The 21,971-nt window shown below is 45.1% G+C and overlaps 1 protein-coding gene across 2 annotated transcripts in view; it reads left to right on the top strand.

Moving 5' to 3' along the window:
• The window catches only part of RCL1 (RNA terminal phosphate cyclase like 1), a 395,384-nt gene that overhangs the window by 105,406 nt on the left and 268,007 nt on the right, over positions 1-21,971 (top strand). For both annotated transcript variants that reach the window (XM_078675710.1, XM_078675711.1), the window contains 2 exons: positions 4,619-4,743; positions 13,819-13,944. In XM_078675710.1, coding sequence (XP_078531836.1) covers positions 4,619-4,743; positions 13,819-13,944 — 251 coding nt within the window. The remainder of the gene's footprint in view (positions 1-4,618; positions 4,744-13,818; positions 13,945-21,971) is intronic.

Genomic DNA, 21,971 nt, shown 5'->3' with positions numbered 1-21,971 from the left:
AAAGATGAAAGCGGAACCCTGCACTCTGATCCTCATTGCTCCATCCTGGCCGAGGCAGCACTGGTTCACAGAGCTTCATCGCCTCTCTGCCCGACCCCCTCTTCGCCTGCAGCAGTTTCCAACCCTGATCACAATGTCTCAAGGGCAGGTTCTCCATCCGAACCTGAGCTCTCTGAAATTGTCGGCCTGGCTCCTGAATACCGTGAATTCAGCCAACTGAACATACCGCAGGATTGCAGAGATGTCCTTGCGAAAGCTAGAGCTATTAGCACTAACAAAACCTACTGACTAAAATGGAAGCGATTCTGTTCCTGGTGTATGGATCGTGGCTTGCACCCCTTCAATGCTACTCCACAACAGCTGCTGCCATACTTGTTACATCTTGCGCAATCAGGCCTTGCGCATTCATCCATCAAAGTGCATCTAGCGGCAATTTCCAGGTTCACAAGGACGGCTACAGGTCCATCTTTGTGGGCGGACAGACTCCTCAAACAATTCCTAAAAGGCTTATTCAGGTGCTTTCCACGACCGAGACCTATTCCTCCATCGTGCCATCTCAATGTGGTTCTTCATCAACTAATGAAACATCCCTTTGAACCCATCCACAAGGCAGAAATCAAGTTCCTCTCTTGGAAAACGGCCCTCCTCCTGGCACTCACCTCTGCCAGAAGGGTCAGCGAATTACAGGCTCTATCCATTCAGGATCCTTTTCTTCAATTCAGAGAGGACAGTCATTCTTAGGACTAACCCTCGCTTCATTCCAAAAGTCCCCTCGGACTTTCATCTTAACGAACCAGTGGTGCTTAGATCGTTCTTTCCGAATCCCTCCACGGCAGCCGAAAGAACTTTACATTCTCTAGATCTAATGAGATGTCTTAAATTCTACATCGACAGGACACAACACTTTAGGAAGTCCTCCCAGCTCTTTATTGGCTTCAGTAGGCCAAGACTGGGCATGCCCTTAACAAAGCAGAGCATTTCACGATGGATCTCTTCTGCGATCACCTTTTGTCATGACAAGGCCGGACGGCCTTTAGACTCACGAGTCAAAGCTCATTCAACTAGAGCCATGTCCACATCTGCGGCGCTGTTCGCTGGAGTGCCGATCTTGGACATCTGCAGAGCGGCGACATGGAAGTCCCCGCACACCTTCACCAGGCACTACTGCCTGGATACTGAGCTGATGAAGGATGCAGCAGTGGGCCGAGCAGTGCTTCGCCATCTATTCCAGTGAGGTGAGCCCTACTACATCCCTCCATCCTTTACGGGTATGCACATTCTCTTGTTGTATTTCTATGACATTGCATTTTGTGATTTAGTCATGAGATATGTATTATCTACATGCTTGTACCTGATGTTCATACAGAATGTGCATAATGTATTGCTCACTACTCTGATTCAGGCATGTGAATCTATGAAAGACACCCAAATACTGGATAAGAAATGCGTTACTTACCTGTAACTGCAGTTATCCAGTATTAGTGTCTTTCATAGATTCACATGCACCCTCCCACCTCCCCTGGCAGGGCTCACCTTTCTCTCTAATGAGTTTACGCCTAACTAGCTTGGTGCGTACGAAAATCTGAGAGACTTGGGCTCCTGGCAGGAAGGTTCTAGAAGGAGGTAGTAGCTGATTGGCTGTTTTACTTTATTTGGTCCTTTTTACAAAAGGACCCAGATAGGCCACCAAGGTGGGACCCTTGGGGCCTGCTCTGTTTGGTCCTTCCTGCAAAAGGACGTGGATAGGCTACTAAGGTGAGACCTTTGGGCCTATTCTTCTTTATGTATGTCTCTAAGACATTACTTTTTATATACCGGAGGCTCCCGTCTCGACGACGGGGAATGATTCAGGCATGTGAATCTATGAAAGACACTAATACTGGATAACTGCAGTTACAGGTAAGTAACGCATTTCTTATCTTTGTATGGGCCAGGTGGCTATATTATGGAAATTGCAAGCCCATAACTATTGAAATTAGTGTAAATACCCTGTTTACCTCTTTGAATTTCCTTTCTTCTCTTGATTCACTGCACTTCTCTTTGATCACTTTTTGTGCACGCTCCTCCTGGGCAACCTTTTATTGTAAAGTATTGAGAAAATTGTAAAGAAGATTAATTTCGTGTTTAGAGATAAGGAAATAAACGATGTTTTTTCCCCTCTTCTGTTGAAATATTGGTGCTGTTGTGATATATTTGTTCTGTTCATCTCAAGTAACTGAGTTCACTTATGGTTTGGTGCGAATATAAGGAACGCCCATGAATTCATAAATGTTTGAATATGTACTGATTAAGTTGGTTAACAAAAAGAAATAGGTTCTGGACCACTGTTTATTCTTACCGCAGTATACCCAGGTCCGTATCCTTTTGGGTTACCCCATTTTCATTAATGTGCTTTAACATAAAAGCGCGTCCGCCATGTCTGGTCTTTCCTGAATTCAGGAACAAACACAATGTTTGCAGTGGCAGAGTGGAGACGTCTCCAGGGGGAGTATCTTTTGAGTCTGTTTTGTAGAGGCATTGGTTCCCCATCATGGAGGGCTTTCAAAACAATGCTGTGGTTTAAAAGCTATACGCTGACACAGTGTAGATCTTTTAATGCAATGGAGGCAGATGGCCTCCTGGATCTGTTTACGACCAGCTTAGCAGCAGAGACCTCTCTGGCGCTCCTAACAAGTGTTACAATAGTCCAACTTCTCAAAATACCACAACGTATAAGAGGTGTTTTGGCGGTAGGAGGAAACAGCAAGAGAATCATCTGAAGACCCCGAAGTAGTGAGAAACATGTGCCAGCAACTTTATTCACCTGTTTCCATAGACAGCCTATTGTTAAACGTAACCTCTAAGTTACTAACTGATTCAGAAGATGACTCTACAGGAGAAGGCACAGGCCAGAGGTTGGAGGGAATTGCTGTCAGAACTTTGCTTGCAGGGCATATAAGAGTTCGTTTTTGTCCCTGTTAAATTTAAGGGAATTAAGATTGAGCCAGCTGATATTATTCATACAATTATGAAAAGCACTGACAGATTCTGATTGGCTGTTGTCAAAAGACAGAATGAACTGAGTGTCATAAGCATAATTCACCACTCTAAAATTAGGAAATTTAATGAGTGATTAGGGGTCTTAGATATATATTGGACAAGACTGAGCTCATAGCTGGTCCTTGAGGAACTCAGTGTTTCAAATTCTTAAATTCGGAGCAGTATACAGAAAAGGTAACTGCCTGATAACGTACGGATAAATAAGAACGCATCCAATTTCATACAGAGCCACTTATACTGATCAAAGCAAATCGATCCAAAAGCGTATTGTGGTTCACCATATCAAATGCAGCTGAAAGGTCTAAGAGGACTAAGACTGCTGATTGGCATCAGTCTGAGTTCATCCAGTGCTGTGAGCAAGACAGGAACAGACTAATTTTCATACAGCCAGGTTCTGAAACTGGGATGGTGCAGTGAGCTAAAAAACGGTGTTGGATCTAGCCCTGATCTCTTGACTGGGTGAGAGTATTCTGCTTAATTCAGAGACTCTGTCCCTCACCACCCCTTGTTGTAAATATAAGACAGATTCTGTGCCATGATCTGGCCTGAAGCCCCAAACAGCTCACCTTGAAGGAGGAGGTTGTCTTCCTCAAATTGAGAACGTTTCCTACAGACGAAACGTTCCAGTGTTTTAGCTGGATAAGGCAGTAGAGATATTGGCCTCTTGTTATTGAGGACCCCAGGGTCAAGGGAAGGCTTTTTTTCGTGTAGGAGTAACTATCCTCCTTCCAGGCTAGAGGAACAATGCCTGATTCGCGAGACTGATTGCAAAGTTGCACAAGTTTCAGAAAGAGTTAATCTGCTAGCTCTTTCTAGACTCTATGGGGTAAAGGGTAAATAGGGAGCTGGATGAAGTAGATCTAGCAATGGTGCAAAAGAGATCCTCCATTAGGGGGTTCAAATCATTCAAACTTATTCCTGTGCTGAGGGTACCTTCCTAACTGGGATGTTGACCTCAGAACTAGCATCATTTAACGGATGAAGTACACAAATAGTTTCCGAAATCTTGCTGATCTTGTCTTAAAAAAATCGGAAATTTTGTCAAATCTCCTGTGAGGGTGTGACTTCCTGGCTCAGGTACTCCGGATTAGAGACATTACGCAAAATGTCCCAAAACTTTTTTAGATTCATTAAGAGCAGCCTAGATGACATGGGCATAATAACTTGCTTTGCCATTTCCAATTTCACTTTTATATTCATGTATACGAGTTTTTTAGTCTATTTGTTTCCTTTTTTATGGTGACTGGGGCATTCAAAAACTAGTCTCCATTGAAAAATGTTTTATGTATTAACCAAGGAAAGCATGTCCCTTTGATAATTCATGCAACATAATTTAACTTTTCCTGCTTAATGACCTGAACAAGTCCTGACTTTTTTAGTGGGAGATTAAGAGACGTTGCCTTTAAATATTGTGCAAATGGTTCACATTGTCCTTCAAGAGGGACTCATGGATTTCAAATCGCTGCATCCTTCAATGCTAAACTAAATATGCTAGAGTCTCAAGTTCGGTGTAAATCATCTGAGACTGAATCATATGGGATGACTTGCCTTTCTTGTTAACTCTGCTTTGTTTTCTCAGATTGTCCGAAGAGGGATGCCACCAGGAGGAGGAGGGGAAGTTGTTTTCTCTTGCCCAGTAAGGAAGGTTTTGAGACCCCTTCAGCTTACCGAGCCTGGAAAGATCAAACGCATTCGTGGAGTTGCGTATCCTTTTTCTTTGAAATTTATTTCTCCTCCTGAGAGATGTGGAAGATGGATTCCAGGAACAAATGGTGCTGTTACTACCGATGTTGTTGTGGTGTGTGTGTGCTAATTTCAATATGTGCTTCAGAGCTTTGCACTGGGCACTCAAACTGATTCTGGATTTGTACAGTTAATAATAAATACAGAAGTAGGAGTTCTATACATAATTGACACCCTTCTCGTTGAGTCTAAAAAAGCATCCTACCAAAGGCATTACTCATTAATGCAGTCTGTCTTTTATGATTCTTTAGGCTGGCATCCAAGGCAGTTGGCTAATTTCCTGAGCGAGCTTCTGAAGTTGGTGAGAGATTAAATTCTCCAGTGAAGTCATTTACTTCTGAAAAGAAACGTTTCAGAATTGGTACAGACATGTTGCTGCCACTACCTCTACTGGTGATTGAGATGTACTGGCCTGGGGGTGGGGTGGTGATAAGTGTAGAGCTCTACTGACCTAAAAGCTTAGCTATCACACTGTTACAGCTCTGTAAAAAAATGCCATTAAACATTGTAAGACACACAGCCTTGTTTATATTCATGTGTTAGCTGACTAATGCGTAGATCTGACCCTCTGTATAATAGTTAGGCTCACTTTGTCTTGTTAGTTAACGATCTCCAGGAAGAATTTGAATGTGATGGAAAAACCTACTTTGGTCATAGCTTGCATAATCATTACTTAAAGTTTTAATAGTATGTCTTTACTACGTAGGTTTTTGAAAGTGGCTGAGTGAGTTTCAAGGGCCCAAGCTGAGTGCAAGGGTAATCTGTGAGACGCTGCTTGGCAGGGATTTTAGTATAATCATTGCAAGAGTCGTGGAAAATCTATGAGCAATTGAGATCTCATAGCAGAGGGTGAAGCAGGTATAGCCACAGATGAGGTACACAAGCTGGTCAAAGTGTACTAAGTTGTCTCACTCAGTTTGTTTATCTTTAGTAAACCAATTGAAATTAATCCAGCTGTTAACGGTTTACTATGGAATCGTGTCCAACACATCCATTGATTTAAGACATCTGATGTATTCAGCTTTCCTCAACACTGTCTTTGTTCTGCTTCAGTCTGGCTGTTTTGTTTGGTCTACTGGACCTCCTTTTCATGTTGTGACTAACTACTTAACCTTCACTCGCACTCTAAGCTGTGATCTCAATGTATTCTTTAATATCTCTTGTCACAGTCCATTGTTCTAGTTTCGGCTGCACTCTTTCTACTCTTTCTACTCTTGCACTCCACTCATCATTTATGGCCTGCTAAGGCTGGAAATTGTATGGGATGTGTTTCTGCAGAGCACCGGAGTTTCCTTGCTGACCGTATTTTTGGGTACTGTATGCGCCTGATGGAGCGGGGTTTTCTATCTCTCAACCTTCGAGTGAAATCCTTAAATAACCCCCACCACTTGTCGTATGGACCTATGATCGTCGACAGGGAAAAGTAGGAGCAATCACCTACATAACAAAAAATCATTACTGAACTTCTAGTTCAGTCAATAAACAGAACTGGTATGAGTTAAAGGGTTTTATTTTCAGCTTTTAATCTTTCATCTGTTTGTTCATTAGGTATTATTCCTTAGATTTCAACATTAAATGTAATATAATCCTTTAGTCGATATTTGACGATAAATGAAACAAAATGCTCATTAGAATCAGTTAATATAGTAATAACGCAAGTGTTCCATAATAGGAAAATTCCCTATTCTAAATAAGTTGTAACAATGAGAGAAAAAGGTGTCCGTTCAGATAGCCAGAAAGAGTACTGATTAGAGAATCAGTGCACAAGCATGAAGCCTTTGTATAATACGCTGTAAAGTATTCTCAGCTGAAATTATTAGGAGACAATTTAGCAAAATCGAAGTAGGGCAATCTCTCATAAAGAAAGGCATCCGAAGCTCACATGAGTGTCTCCAGTCAGTCAAGGAAAGAATCTTGAAGATAGCTGCTACTTTAGGAACACACACTAATATAAACACACCACTTCTATGTTGCAACATTATTTTCTTTCTTCATGCTCCAATAGAATTTCAGTAAACTCCTGGAAATAAGTAAACTCCCTATTTCTGCATAGTAATACAATAGGCTTTCAGGCATTTAACCGTAAAAAGTGACAATGTTGATATTTTGCGGTGCAAAACGTCTTCCTATGAGTCATCCTTCCGGTCGCATCCTTTGCTCCCAGTAAGAACGCGTTATCAGTTGTCTAATGCAAAACGAATGTCTAGTCACCATCTAACAGAAGGTTTCAGGAAACATAAAACACCTATAATTAGGAAACATCATGTGCAAACTACTATTCAATGTGAAAAACAGGCCTTATGAATTCTTTTTCAGACAACGGAGCATCCACAGTTAGGTTAACTTAAACCAGCACTTTTATTAATTTGCAGACCTATTGCACTTAAGTATAAGTTCGAGGCATGTGGGCTGCTAAATTCATATCTAGTGCATAGAACGCCGCCTAGTGTTGGGTCCGGATGATTGCACATTGTTGTCCTGGAAGAGTCTTCGAAGTATCACGAGATAGGTGGCTCCTCCCCTGGACTACAGTGCGCATGGGCATCGACTCCATCTCCAGATTGTTTTTTTCCGCCATTGGGTTCGGATGTGGTTCTCGACGTCTCCGTGTCGGAACCGATAAACTTTGTTCTTAAGGCCAAAAGGCCTTCGTTACCAGCGTCGGTATTGTTTGCGCACGGTCTCGAGCGTCGTCCGACTCTCGGAGCCGGAAATCTACGGAGTCAAGTTACTCTTCAGACATCGAGGCCCTCTCGTCGCAGCAAGACCCGACAACCTTAACATGGAGCGGAGCCCATTTAAGTTCTGCCCCATCTGTGGATCCAAATATCCACACATCGATGTGCATCCGGTCTGTAATAAATGCCTGTCTCCGGACCACAACGAAGACGACTGCATGGCCTGCTCTAAATTCAGGTCAAAGACGCTCAAGCATCGGCGCGCGGCGTGCCTCGAGGCCCAGCGAGCGACACCGGCACCCGACGACATATTCGACCCCGCGGTGGAAGGCGGTAGCCATCATCTCCAAATTTCGCCTCCGTCGACGGAGGTCCAGTCCGATCCCGAGGAACACGTCCAAGGACAGGACACTGAATACGTCGAGGAGGTAGGGGACGACGAAGAAGTTTATGGGGCCGCGGAAGATAGCTCAGAGGAAGAGCTATGCCCCGAAGTCTATATAATTCAGGCTCAGGTCACGGGATCGCCACTCGGCATTACCCACGACCCCGCACCGCTATCCCCGGCCCCGCCTTCTCGCCCGGCCACGGACTCAAGCGGAGCCGTCATTGAACGTATCGAAACCGAAACCTTCGGTTTCTACGGCACCTAAGATGGCCGACGTCCAACCGAAACCAACGGATTCGACAACACCTAAAATGGCCGACATCCAGGCAAAACCGAAAATACCAGACGCGACAACGCCTAAAATGGCTGACGTCCAACAAAAAATATCAAAGCCTGCTCCTTCATCGACTCCGTCCACCTCCGGCCCACAGAAGTCGAAGAAGGCTGTCGAGCCGACAGCGCCGCAGAAGGTGCACAAGGACTCGTCCTCCAAGAAGGCCGTCCGTCAAGAGTCGGCCTCTGTTGCTCCGGCACAAACGTCGAAGTCTGTTCCCACGCCTTCGGACGCTCCTACGGCGCGGTCGACTAAACGCCCAGTCGAACAAAAATAGACTACAAGCCACGAGCCGAAGACCACAGGCACTGCGCATCGGCACGAAGCGGTTGGATCTGCAGCGTCGGCGCCAAAGCCTACAACGGAACCGCGCCACGTTGCAGCTGAAGATTCGTCGACGCGAATACCGTCGACACCGAGGGACTCCAACGCCACCGGACACCAGCCGTCGGCTACAACACCCTCCGCCTCCTTCACTAAACAGGTCACCGACTCCCTCAAAAGGATTCGGGAAAAGACTTTGTCGGCGACGGCTCCCACGCCATCGGCTCCGAAACAGGTTGACACTCCTCAGAAGTCATCAGCCAAGCTTCTTTACACTCTTCCACCAAAGGTGGCACCAAAGGCATTTGCACCTAAAACGGTGCCAAAGACTTCGGCTCCTTCAGCTCTTCAGGCCTCAGAAGACCAATCTGAGCATTACATCGATGCCCAAACAGGGAAACTGACCCTTTACAAAAGGAAGATCACTTCCCAACCACTGGAATCCTATGTTATTCCACTGAAGAAAAAGAGGACAGCACAGGACATTCCTGTCCTTATTGCGCCTATTCTACCACCACCAAGTAGGAGTCCATCACCTTCCCCAAACCAATCAGGGGGAGAGGATGATGATGAAGACGACCAATACAATTTCCCAGTGGACAATGACCCTGATGTTCAGCAGGACACATATGACGACACTGGGGACCAAGGTTACATGATCCACAAGGTTTTGGGGCACGTACATCTCCAACAGAGGATTCTGCAGCATTTAATGCTTTAATCGAACGGGCAGCAGCGAATCATGATGTGGACATGCATGCTGACCCGGTGGAGGAAGATTTTTTGTTTAACACTTTCTCTGTCTCAGAAAGGACAGTTAAAATTCTTCCTATGCTCAAAGGTGTCCTTAAACATGCCCCAGAGATCTTTAAAGAACCTACCAGGGCACGAGTGGTCAACCCACGTATCGAGAAGAAATACAGGCCAGCTCCTGGAGATCCTGCATATATTCGAGGACAGTTGCCTCTAGACTCGTTGGTGGTCGCCAATGCCCGCAAGAGGGCAAACTCCCAAACTACGGGTGAAGCTCCTCCCCCTGACAAGGAGTCGAAAGTGCTTGAGGCATCCGGCAAGAGGGTGGCTGCGCAGGCTGCCAATGTATGGCGTATAGCAAACACACAGGCACTATTGGCGCGTTACGATAGGGCGCATTAAGACACCCTAGAACAGCTCCTTCAACATCTACCTGATGAGTATAAGGAAGCAGCCGAAATGCTCATACAAGAGGGAAAGCTTATATCAAACGCTGCAATAAAGTGTGCACTTGATGTGGCAGACACAGCGGCTAGGGGAATTAACACTAGCGTCATGCTGAGACGACAAGCTTGGCTTCGTATATCTGGATTTAAGCCTGACATCCAAACTACAATCCTCAACCAGCCCGTCAATCCTGACAGACTGTTTGGCCCAGATGTAGACACCACACTTGAAAAGATTAAAAAGGACAACGAGACTGCTAAGTCCATGGGGGCACTTCAGTCACAACAATTCAGGGGAAACACTTTTCGTCGCTCAGGAGCGCGTGGTGTTACCAGAGGACACTTGGGTCAACAATCACAATTTACAAAGGGTGGTGCACAATCCTCCTACCCCAAGCAGGGTAGAGGGGGATACAGAGGTAACAGTGCCAAGGGCAGAGGCAAAGGGAACAACAACTCCCGTTCCTCTGCCGCAAATAAACAGTGACTCTGTCACTGCCCCCCGACCATCCAACACCTGTCGGGGGGAGACTCCAGCAGTTCCTGCCAGTCTGGACATCCATCACCACAGACAGGTCGGTGAGAAAACTTATCCAATACGGTTATTGTTTGGAGTTAACATCCACTCCTCCCAACATTCCCTCAAGACACCGTCCTATGTCGGCAGAGCACTTGCACTTATTGCAGCAAGAGGTCTTGGTAATGCTGCAAAAAGGCGCAATAGAGCTCGTACCAATAGAGGAGGAAGGCACAGGGGTCTATTCCCTGTACTTCCTCATCCCAAAAAAGGACGGATCCCTCAGACCTATTCTGGATCTACGCCCCCTCAACATGTATATACTGTCAGAACACTTTCACATGCTAACACTGCAACAAATTCTTCCCCTGCTAAACCAAGGGGACTTCCTAGCAACCTTAGACCTCAAGGATGCTTATTTCCACATCCCACTCCACCCATCCCACAGAAAGTACCTCAGGTTCGCCATTCAGAACAGGCACTATCAGTTCAAAGTCCTACCCTTCGGGGTGACTACTGCCCCCAGAGTGTTTACAAAGTGTCTGGCGCCAGTAGCGGCGCACCTCAGAAGGCAGAACATACATGTCTACCCGTACCTAGACGACTGGCTTGTTCGAGCAAAGTCGGAACAACAATGCGCCGCGGACATGTCCCACACTATTCAACTCCTTCACAGTCTGGGATTCTCGCTAAACTACCCAAAGTCGCACCTTCAACCAGCCCATATGCGGCAGTATCTAGGCGCGACAATAAACACCCTGACTGCTATGGCTCCGCCAAACCCAGCCAGGATCAACAGCATTCAGTCACTGATCCAAAGGTTCAGACCGCAACACTCCCTACCAGCGAGAGTGTTCATGCAGTTGATAGGCATGATGGCCTCCTGCATTTTCATAGTCCCGCACGTGAGGTTGCACATGCGTCCTCTCCAAGAATGCTTGACAAATCAGTGGACACAGGCTCGGGGACGACTGACGGACCTAGTGTTGGTGACCGGTCGGGCATACAACTCTCTGCATTGGTGGAATCCACACAACCTTTGCAAGAGACGACCGTTCCAAGAGCCTGTGCCACAGATTATCCTGACGACGGACGCATCTCTCCAAGGATGGGGAGCTCATGTGCTCCACTACACTGTGCAGGGACTGTGGTCCACTCAACAACAGAAGTTGCACATCAACTACCTGGAATTGATGGCAATCTTCATGGCGATAAAGTCCTTCAAGGTACATTTGTGCAACAAAGTCGTGTTGATCCGGACGGACAACATGACAGCCATGTACTACATCCAAAAGCAAGGAGGTACTCACTCACCACAGCTGTCTCATCTGGCTCAGAGCATGTGGAAGTGGGCCATTCAGAGGAACATTTTCCTCATGGCAGAACACCTCCCCGGCAAGGACAATCAGATGGCGGATCTGCTCAGCAGGTACAGCCATCAAATGCACGAGTGGGAGATACATCCATCAGTGCTCCACCCGTACTTCCAGCAGTGGGGTCATCCAGAGATAGACCTGTTTGCCACAAGGGAAAACGCAAAATGCCAAAGCTTTGCCGGCAGGTTCCCTCATCCGCAATCGCAGGGGAATGCGATATGGATGAACTGGTCAGGCAAATTTGCGTACGCTTTTCCCCCAGCGCCTCTCATTCCGCTGGTGGCAAAAAAGCTAAAGCAACACTCGATGACTCTCATCCTAGTTGCTCCAACATGGGCACGCCAACCATGGTACACCACGTTTCTAGAACTTTCCGTGGTACCGCATCAAAGGCTGCATCTCACACCCAGCCTCTTGACGCAGAGCCATGGCGACATTCAGCATCCAGATCCGCAACAGCTCAATCTGGCGATCTGGCTCCTGAGGTCTTAGAATTTGGCTACCTCAACCTGCCTCCTGAATGCATGGACATCATCCGGGAGGCAAGGAAGCCCACGACCAGAGCTTGCTATGCTGCAAAATGGAAGCGGTTTGTCATTTACTGTACAGACAACAATATCAACCCGCTAGATGCATCCATTCCTAACATCATCTGCTATTTGTTACATCTTTACAAATGCAATCTGGCGTACGCTTCCATTCGGATACATTTATCCGCCATAGCGGCTTACCTCCAGAATTGGCAGCACCTCTCTGTTTTCAGGGTGCCTGCCATTAAAGCCTTCCTAGAGGGACTGAAACAAGTCATCCCTCCTAGAACTCCACCAGCTCCTGTGTGGAACCTCAATGTGGTCCTCACTAGGCTGATGGGCCCACCTTTCGAGCCACTGCACTCCTGCGAACTTCAGTTTTTAACGTGGAAAGTGGCTTTTCTCATTGCTATCACGTCGCTCAGACGTGTTAGTGAGCTGCAAGCGCTCACAATCAAAGAGCCATTCATCCAAATACACTCTAACAGGGTAGTGCTCCGCACTAATCCCAAATTCCTTCCTAAGGTGGTGTCAGTTTCATATCAACCAAACTATTGACCTGCCTGCATTTTTCCAAAACCCGCAAACGGTAGCAGAAAGAATGCTTCATACATTAGACGTTCGGAGGGCGCTAATGTACTACATTGACAGAACACAACCCTTTAGGAAGACACACAACTTTTTGTTGCCTTCTCAGCACAACACAAGGGCAACCCCATTTCCAAAGCAGGAATAGCCAGATGGATTGTTAAATGCATTCAAATCTGTTATCAAAAGGCTAAACGCACTTTAACAATACCCCCAAGGGCGCACTCCACACGCAAATTGGGGGCCTCCATGGCTTTCCTGGGGAACATTCCTTTAGAAGACATTTGTAGAGCAGCCACATGGTCTACACCACACACATTTACCAAGCATTATTGCGTAGATGTGCATTCCAAACAGCAAGCAGCTGTAGGACAGGCTGTTCTCAAGACACTTTTTCAAGCTTCTGCAGCTGGCACGGTCAACCGCCCTTAATGGAGGGACTGCTGTGTATTCTATGCACTAGATATGAATTTAGCAGCCCACATGCCTCGAACTGAATATGCTACTTACCAGTATGCATCTGTTCTTGGCATGTAGGGCTGCTAACATTCATATCGCCCGCCCTCCTCCCCGGTGCCCGTAGCGGCTGCAGACACTCTCTTGCATTCATCATTAGCATGGACATCCTGTACACTGTTTCACTCCATCTCTGCCACAATGGCTAAAAACAATCTGGGGATGGAGTCGATGCCCATGCGCACTGTAGTCCAGGGGAGGAGCCACCTATCTCGTGATACTTCGAAGACTCTTCCAGGACAACAATGTGCAATCATCCGGACCCAACACTAGGCGGCGATCTATGCACTAGATATGAATGTTAGCAGCCCTACATGCCAAGAACAGATGCATACTGGTAAGTAGCATATTCATTACCTACTACAAATTTTGCATCTAGTATAGTGTTAAACATAAGCTTTACACATTAGTAAAATAATTTTGTTTGCGAATAAAGTTCACGTCCACACCTCCATTCCCAATACCATGATGTTTATTGTATCCTGCCATGACTAAGCCTTGGATTCAGTTGCATGATGGACATAAATTGTTGATTGTTGCTTTACAATGTCCACTATTAAATATGGTTTCCTTGATGTTAACATAGATTTTCAGTCCGTGTGTCACCGCAGATTGCCAACCGAATGGTAGACTCTGCTAGGGGCATTCTGAACAAGTTCATACCAGACATCTACATCTACACTGATCACTTAAAGGGAGCCAATTCAGGAAAGTAAGTATAAAGCAGTCTCGCTCACAATTTAGTATGAAGGAATTATTATAGTTTCAGTTTGTATACTTGCATTGTTTGTATGGTAAATAAGTATTTGCATTTCCTAAGACTTTTCCACGAACACCAGCAATATGGAATTGTAATTTTTGGCATATTTCTAGAAAGCTTAACTAGAAGAACGGTTCTTTATCTGGGGTTTGCAGCGCCTACTCCAGAGGTCCACAGATGTTTTGACAATGTAAAACTTTAAATAAAAAGGCATTTTAAACTGGAGGATAAAAATAAAGTTGGTATCCGTAGCTTGATTTGTGGGAGCAGCACAAGTACAGTATCTAGTATTGGAGATTGTTAGCCTCAATTGAAGCACTGGTTTGTGCTGACAAAAAGTTCACGCTTTAGGAGCAAAGACTACTCGTCAAATATAAAATAAAAATTTTGAAAAGCTCCAAGCTGCCCATTAAAATGTTGTTTACTTTAATAAAATGTTTCAGAATTTGAGTTTTTTTTTATTGCTTTGAGGTTCAAATCGTCCAGTATGCTCATGCAGGGATCCCAAGCTTCCATTAGTGATTCAGTTGGGTTCCAGCATAGTCAAAAGGCTACATACTGCTAAACTAGAAGAAATCCAGTCCCTGGCCATTGGACGCAGTAGGCAATAGCATCTTATTTTAAAACCTGCAAACGTTTCATACATGGGACCTTTTTATTTGGGACAGTGCTGCTCCCTTTTTGTGCCATTGCATCAGTGACTATACCTTTTCTTCCTATTGATGTGCGTTTCTCTGCTTTAGTGGCAGGAGAATGGCACAAAGGGCTGGGAGTCTTCTTTTGGTTGTTTAGAAGTGATTTTCGAAAAGCCCTACATGAACAAGCTTTTTCCTGATGGTTCATTGATTCTTGATGTTCTTGACCTTATAACTTTGACAGCAATATGCTAATCTCCATTTTGCTCAAAGGGTTTTATTCTAGTAACTGGAGGATGGGTCTGTACTCCATGTTTGTGAATATGCAATACTTGAAACGTGTGAACACCAGGGATGTTTCCGCTTTCTCTGCCTTAGTACACAATACGCAGCCGTTCAAGCATTTCATAACATGGGTGCCTTGCTTTGTGGATTGCATTTATATTGTATCGAAAGCATCGCACATGATGAGTTATGCAGAATGTGTCTGGTGTCCAGTTGAATTCCAAGTAACAAAATCAGAATGTACAGAGGCTTTGGCATGCATTTTTACACAGGTCACACTTTTTTTCCCACATACTTGTATTGCATAATCTCATGGGCCAGGAGGTGATGCTGAGATAGATTTGTATTATAGCACAGGCCTCAGTGTTCATAGGTCATCTTAGGAAATGTGTGAATGATTGTGAATAATGTAGACTGAAGTATTTCATTGTTGGCCCTTCTGGTATTACCTTTAGAGTTCTAATGAACACAGTCTCTATCCAAACATTGTAAACCAAATTTTGGATTGTGCAGCATCCTCTTGAAACCAGAAGCCTGTAGCAAAGAGTTTTCAGAATAGGGCATTAAAGAGGGGTTAGTGGGTGGCTATAAAAGATTGTTCTGCTGTTTGTCTAGTATACTACTCAGTAGATGAAATACAAAAATGAGTGGTGTGAAATGCAGTCGTCATGCTGAATTCCTACCCAGAATGAGAACTGTTCGTTTTACGGCATACATCCTTTGCACTTAATGTACACGATCTGCCTTCTAGTTAAACGTTTCAGAATTATGACCTATGTTTTTGAAATGTAACCCCTTCGACGCTCATGACGAGCTGGGCTCGTCATGAGGTAGCCTCCTCGCACGCTCATGATAATGGGTTTTTGTAAATCCCAGCGCAGCAGCAGAATATCGACCGCACGCATGCGGTTAAAAGTTGGCGGTGACAGTCAGCCCTGGGTAACCGTATTTAGGCTCTTACAAGATTCCAGCTGCAGACATCAGTGTTTTTGTTCTTTGCCACCGGCTTAAGGCGGTTTGTTATTATGCTTTCTGTTTACAGCACAGTATTTTCAGTGAGCAAATCCTCACTTGACTTATTCTCACTGTAAGAAATAGGGTTATTGGTTGCGAATTGTGATTCCTTCATAAGTAACAAGTCTGTAATGGTCTTATTGCTGGGAACTAACTACTCCATTGTATCACTTGACACTTCAAGGCTAGTGAAGCAGAAGCCCACTCGGGGAAAGTGGTGTGGCCTAGCAATCCCAGTTCGCAGGCACGCAACTAAACTAAAATTCATTGTCCAGTCATTACTTTTTCTTTAAAAAAAGGAAAAGTATTGTTACTACACACACTACTAAATACTCCATACTAAATTACATACATTTACATTCAGTTGAATGGAAGTACCTTTGTAGACACCCCCATTATCCCATTACATCCCAGTGGTTCCTAAACCCCATAATCCCAAACCCCTTCTGTACGAGATGCAGCATCCCAATATAAGGGGGTGACTTTTTAATAAAAGCAGGCCTACTGACTTTTTGAGAGCGTCACCACATTGATAGAATCAGCCACATGTCATGAATCAACCTTGCATAGTCATTTAAATCCATGCAAACAATACTACTAGTCAAAGGCTTTCATTGTATAGTATTACAACAATTATGTAGCGCTTACTAACTCTGTGGGGCTCTGAAGCGCTTACCTACAGGAGTAGGACACTGCACCTTGTAGGGTGTTTGGTTAGAAGTGTGTTGTCTATGTTTAGATTCTTTGTGAGGACTGTTTCCATGTCATGCGTGAGGACCACCGACGTGCGGTTATGCAGCGCTTAGCAATGTGGTGGATGAAGAAGACTAAAAGACAGTTGTGCAGTTATTGTTTTTTAGGTCCCTTTTTGTTATTTCGTATGTTCAAAGTCCACCTTGCTGGTTACAGTACAGGGGTATCCATTCTGAGATATTTTGTTTAAGTTTATGGTCCTGAGTACTCGTAGATTAAAGAGAAAAGTGGTGGAGAGATCTGCTGGGATGGTCTTTGTTAATGTCCCAAGTCTGATTGTCATTGTGAGATGCCAGGAAGCGGCTGTAGTATGTTCCAGGTAAGGATCTTCAGTGTTGGGCTTCGTTAGTCATCTGTTGGACAGCGGTATGTGGCAGATCTCTTCAGTTAATTTGTGCCTGTTCAATTGGTGAAAGGTTGTTTTTTATTAGAACTGGTATTGTTCTGGGTAATGGATATGACCTTTAGCAGTTTTTGTTGTTTTTTTTTGTGAGTGTAAGAATGTCACGCATTAAAAGGGAATTAAACAGCCTTTATGAACTACAGTCGAATTTCTGACTGCTGTTTTATGGATTTAGTTTGTGTGGGATATAGATTGTATTTATATTATATAGCACATATTAACCGGATGACTTTGTTGTGCTTTTGCACTGAGAAGCACACTGATCCAGGTCCCAGGATTAGTCTGGTTTATTTTGTTCTTTTTCTTTGGTATTAGTCCTGTGCCCTGCAGGAACCATTTCATTTGTTTTTATTCCAGTTTCTATGTGGTTGATTACTTTAGTAGGATTAGGTGTTATCTCTAGTGGGAGAGGGGAGATATGTGAATTCATGCATTTGTTGGCAGTATTAATAGATCAGCTATAGGAAATTCGGTTTTGTTAGGGTGCAGGAGATGACTTTTAAAGGAGAATTTGTGAACTTTGAAAGAAGATGTGGGTGATATGCAGGGATACAATAGTAAGGATTAAGGCAAGCATGAAATTGATTCAAGTAGGCTGTACTTGGAGCAATGGCATGCAAAAGAGGGAAAGGAAGGAGAGTTATTTGAAAGAACAAGCATTGGCAAAGCCGATAAGTCTTGCCTTTACGAGAGGTTCTATTTTTGTTTTCTTTATTCTACAGTAGTTGTGTAAATTGTTTGTGTTCATAAAATAGTTTTCAATGCTTTGTTGATTAAGGGATGTATGTTGGATGTTTAGTCTGCCACGGTAGACTTAGTGGCTTTGCAAATGTTTTTTATCTTTAGTCAGCTGAAGCATTAATGTACTAATTTTATAACTGAAGGCAAAAAAGCTAGATTGTCGCCTAATGATGACAGACATTGGAGGGGCAATTAATTACAATTGCCCTCTGGGTAATGGGTCTTCCCAATAGTTAGCAGTGGTTTAGGAGTAATCTCCTGGAATATGGCAGGATGGTCTTGTGATATTCCAGTATTGGATTTGTTACAGCTGAAAAGATATTAGATGGGTCCAGGAAACACTGCTAAATTAGGCCTTACAATTTCATAATTACTATTTCCTTAGATGCCTGCAAGAACAGGCTTATTTCCATACCTGTAAAAAAAAGGCAGTGTGACCACATTTTAATCACAGCAGCCGTTATCTTGCCATTCAGCGTGCCAGACCTCTGGTACAGGAAGCTTTATGTCCCGAGAAGCCACAGTAACAGGATAGAAAGTGGGTGAAAACCATGTGTACAGGAGGCCTAGACTGCAAGCCTCAGAACAGAATGACTGATTGAAGTGAGGCATGAGGTGAGAGACTAAGAGGAGCATGGCTGGCCTCCAAATATACACACTGTGCAGAGTGCTGCAGCATGTACAGCGTGGTGCTTGCCTTCCCCCATAGAGACACAACTAATAAACTCAGCAGGATAAAAGTTCATAGAAGTGGACAACGTTTCCTCCGACTATGCTTATTATTGGAGAGTACATAGCTTCGGTTTCCATGTGCAAGCAGTGACTGTCAGCGACTGTTGGCCTGTCTGCTGATGCAGGAACAGTGCGGTGATACCCCCAACATACTCTAAAGCTCCCGCCCACTCCATAACAAGCAAGAGCAACGGGCACCACCCGCAGGACATGACAGGTGGGAGTGCAGCACGGACTCCGCGGAATTTTAGGCCACTCCGTGAGCACAGCCTTCCTTTAAAACCAGCACCTGTGAGCCCCGCCCGCCTACCTCTGTCAGGTGAGCCTGCTGGCAGCCGCACCTAAACCTACTACCCCCATCGTACTTCTTACCTTATTTTCCATGGGTCTGCCCTCTGTTGCAACAAAAAAAAGAAATGCAACAATACTCTAGCATGAAAGTAATTTGGGATGTCCCCCACCACAATCCTGCCGCCTCCACGTGACTACAACAAACAACTATTTTAGGATCAAGGTGAACCTTTAAATTTCAGGAAGACTCCATGACCTAACAAGTACGAGTGAGTGATGGTATGCCTGATCTTAAAATGGCCACAACTTGTGTGAAATCCTTGCTGATGCACAGAGATACATTGTTAAAATACAGTTTATTTTTCGCTTCTGGGATGGGTCCTAAAAAAAAGAAAATGTCTGGCACTGCTTTGGCACACAATGGTAATGTATCTTAATTGTAAAGGAGTGCTAGCCATTTTATATCTTGAGGGACAAGACTGTGGTGCAAGGGCTAGAGCGTCCGACCTTGAAGCTGGGGAATAGAGTTCGAATCTTGGTGGAAGGCTCAACATACAATGATTTTGGTTAAATCACTTCATCTCTGCGTGCCTGTGAATGTGTCAGTTTGTGATGCGACTGGTGCTCGTCTAAAGCACTCTGATACGGGTTGAGTTCGCGTGTGAATGTCTGTTTGGAAAGCAACTGATCGCTTGCAAAGCACTCTAATATGGATAGAGTTTGCACTATGTAACATGACAAAGAATGAAAACGGTGCTTACCTGAAGCCCTTTCAGAAACAAAGACTAGTGTGCAGGAACGGACCTACAGCAAAGTGCAAGGACATGTAATAGGTCTTTGCTCCGTGGGAGGGAGCAAAACACCAAAAGGAGGAACAGAAAAGACATTAACCACTAAGAAAGCGTTTGGGAAGGACAGGCTACAAAACCAATGATAAGTGATGAGCGGGCTGTAGGTCAACAGAGTACATACAGCATGTCTTTAGAAGACAGCGCAGGCGCTGCCTAGAGGAGCTCATAAGGCTGGGTAGCCTATGCCTGAACTAGAACTCAAGCTGCACAGACTTTCGGAAACTTGAAGAAATGGCCACCAAAATAACACTTAGCAAAATCTCTAGAAAGCAACAGTATGTGCAAAATCTCTAGAAAGCAACTGTATGTGCAGTCAACAGAAGAATAACTCATACACCAAAGCAGAATAGTCAAAGCTGTGAAGTCTCAATGACCGGATTTGGAAAAGCCACGGAAGGAGGGAGGTCTGCATGCGAGAGGAAGCAAGTCCTTACTTAGGTGAGGGGGGCTCTGCACTTGTGGTGCAGTCTCCTCAGCAGCGCTTCCAGGGACAAGCTGACCGGCTTTTGAAATGGACGATGCCGGGTGCAGCTCTTTCTGTTACTTTGACATAGCCCTCCGTGTAACTTGCTGTTAAGTGTTCCAGCTTTCCCTTTGAAGTTCTTTCTAAGCCTCCCCTCTTTCTCCTGCCTGTGACCTGTCCTTGTCCTGCTTCGCTGGCTCCAGAGGAGACAACAGCGGGTCCTCTTGTTACTTGCCACGAGATCAATAAAACATAGTCAGTAGGTAGGAAGAGGATTGGTTGAGGGTACTCCCTGAATTGGTGACCTCCAATAATGTTGATTCTACAGTCGGTTGTACCCATGTATGAAGTCAGTGTGGTGTATCATAGCTGCCCTTCATATGCTGGGTGTATGTTTGCTGACGGGAACTGTGAGTGCGTGCAGCACTCATCCGTGGCTTTACAGTGCATCGCTCTGATCTGAAGCTGTTGCTGCAGCACTACAGTATCACTGTTCACCAGCGAGAGTAAGGCAGTGAGATAGAGGGGTTTGTTAAGAGGTGCACAGTACTGACTCTGCAGCATGTAATCGATGTGCATGTCGTAGTGTCTTCCAGCAAGGGGGGGGGGGGCCCACGCTGACTCTCTTCTGCAAAGTGACCACACTTGTGCTTGAGAGTTTTTAAGAAGTCTCACTCTGAAACCTGTTCCTCCTAGAGTGGAGCACATGTCTCCTGTGCACTTTCCCTTCACTACACCTCCTGCCCCTGGTTCTGAAGAAGATCAAGAATAACCAGGCCCAGGTTATCTTTCTGGCCCCAGATTGGGCCAGGAGAATGTGGAACCAAGAACCTTCTGTGCATGAGCATTTGTACTACCAACACGCTGCTTCTGTGGAAGAATAGTCTGTTGCAGCAGCAGGGCAGTATCTTGCACTCGGACCTGTGCAATCTACACCACAACGCATGGAGATTCAATGGCAGCAGTTGACTGCAATCGATCTACCTTCCTAAGTAAGTCATATTCTCTTGGCAGCTAGGCGGTCCTCTACAAAATCTATTTATTCTGACACTGGCAAGTTTGTGGCTTTGTGGCCAGTCGGAAGTTACTGTTTGTATTGTCTGTGACTTAAGGACTTGCAGTGGTCACTGCCGAAGGTGGTTGACCTTTTTGCATCCTTGTTAAAATAACCTGTTTTCTTAATAGGTTGGTGCACTTGTTTCCTCCGCAACCTTTAGTGCTACTACAGTAGGACCTTAGTTTGGTCCTTGCTGTCCATTTGTACTCTTTTTGAACTGCTGCACAAATGTTCCCTTCATCTCCTAACCCTAAAGACAGTGTATCTTATTGCAGGAACCTCCGGTTCGAGGCATGTGGGCTGCTAAATTCATATCTGATGCATAGATCGCCGCCTAGTGTTGGGTCCGGATGATTGCACATTGTTGTCCTGGAAGAGTCTTCGAAGTATCACGAGATAGGTGGCTCCTCCCCTGGACTACAGTGCGCATGGGCATCGGCTCCATCCCCAGATTGTTTTTTTCCGCCATTGGGTTCAGATGTGATTTCGACGGCTCCCTGTCTGAATCGAAAAACCTTCCTTCTCAAGGCCAAAAGGCCTTCGGTATTCGCGTCGGTATTGTATGCGAACGGTCCCGAGCATCGTCTGACTCTTCCGGTCAGATGTCAGCGGAGTGGTTTACCCTTCGCGCATCGAGGCCCTGTACTCGCAGCAAGACCTCGACGGCTTCATCATGGAACGGAGCCCGTTCAAGCGCTGCCCCTTGTGTGGGTCCAAATACCCACACATCGACGTGCATCCAGTTTGTAATAGA

Source organism: Lissotriton helveticus, chromosome 2_1 (genome assembly GCF_964261635.1).
Source record: "Lissotriton helveticus chromosome 2_1, aLisHel1.1, whole genome shotgun sequence".
Classification (NCBI taxonomy): domain Eukaryota; kingdom Metazoa; phylum Chordata; class Amphibia; order Caudata; family Salamandridae; genus Lissotriton; species Lissotriton helveticus.
This window is presented reverse-complemented; position numbering and strand designations above follow the sequence as displayed.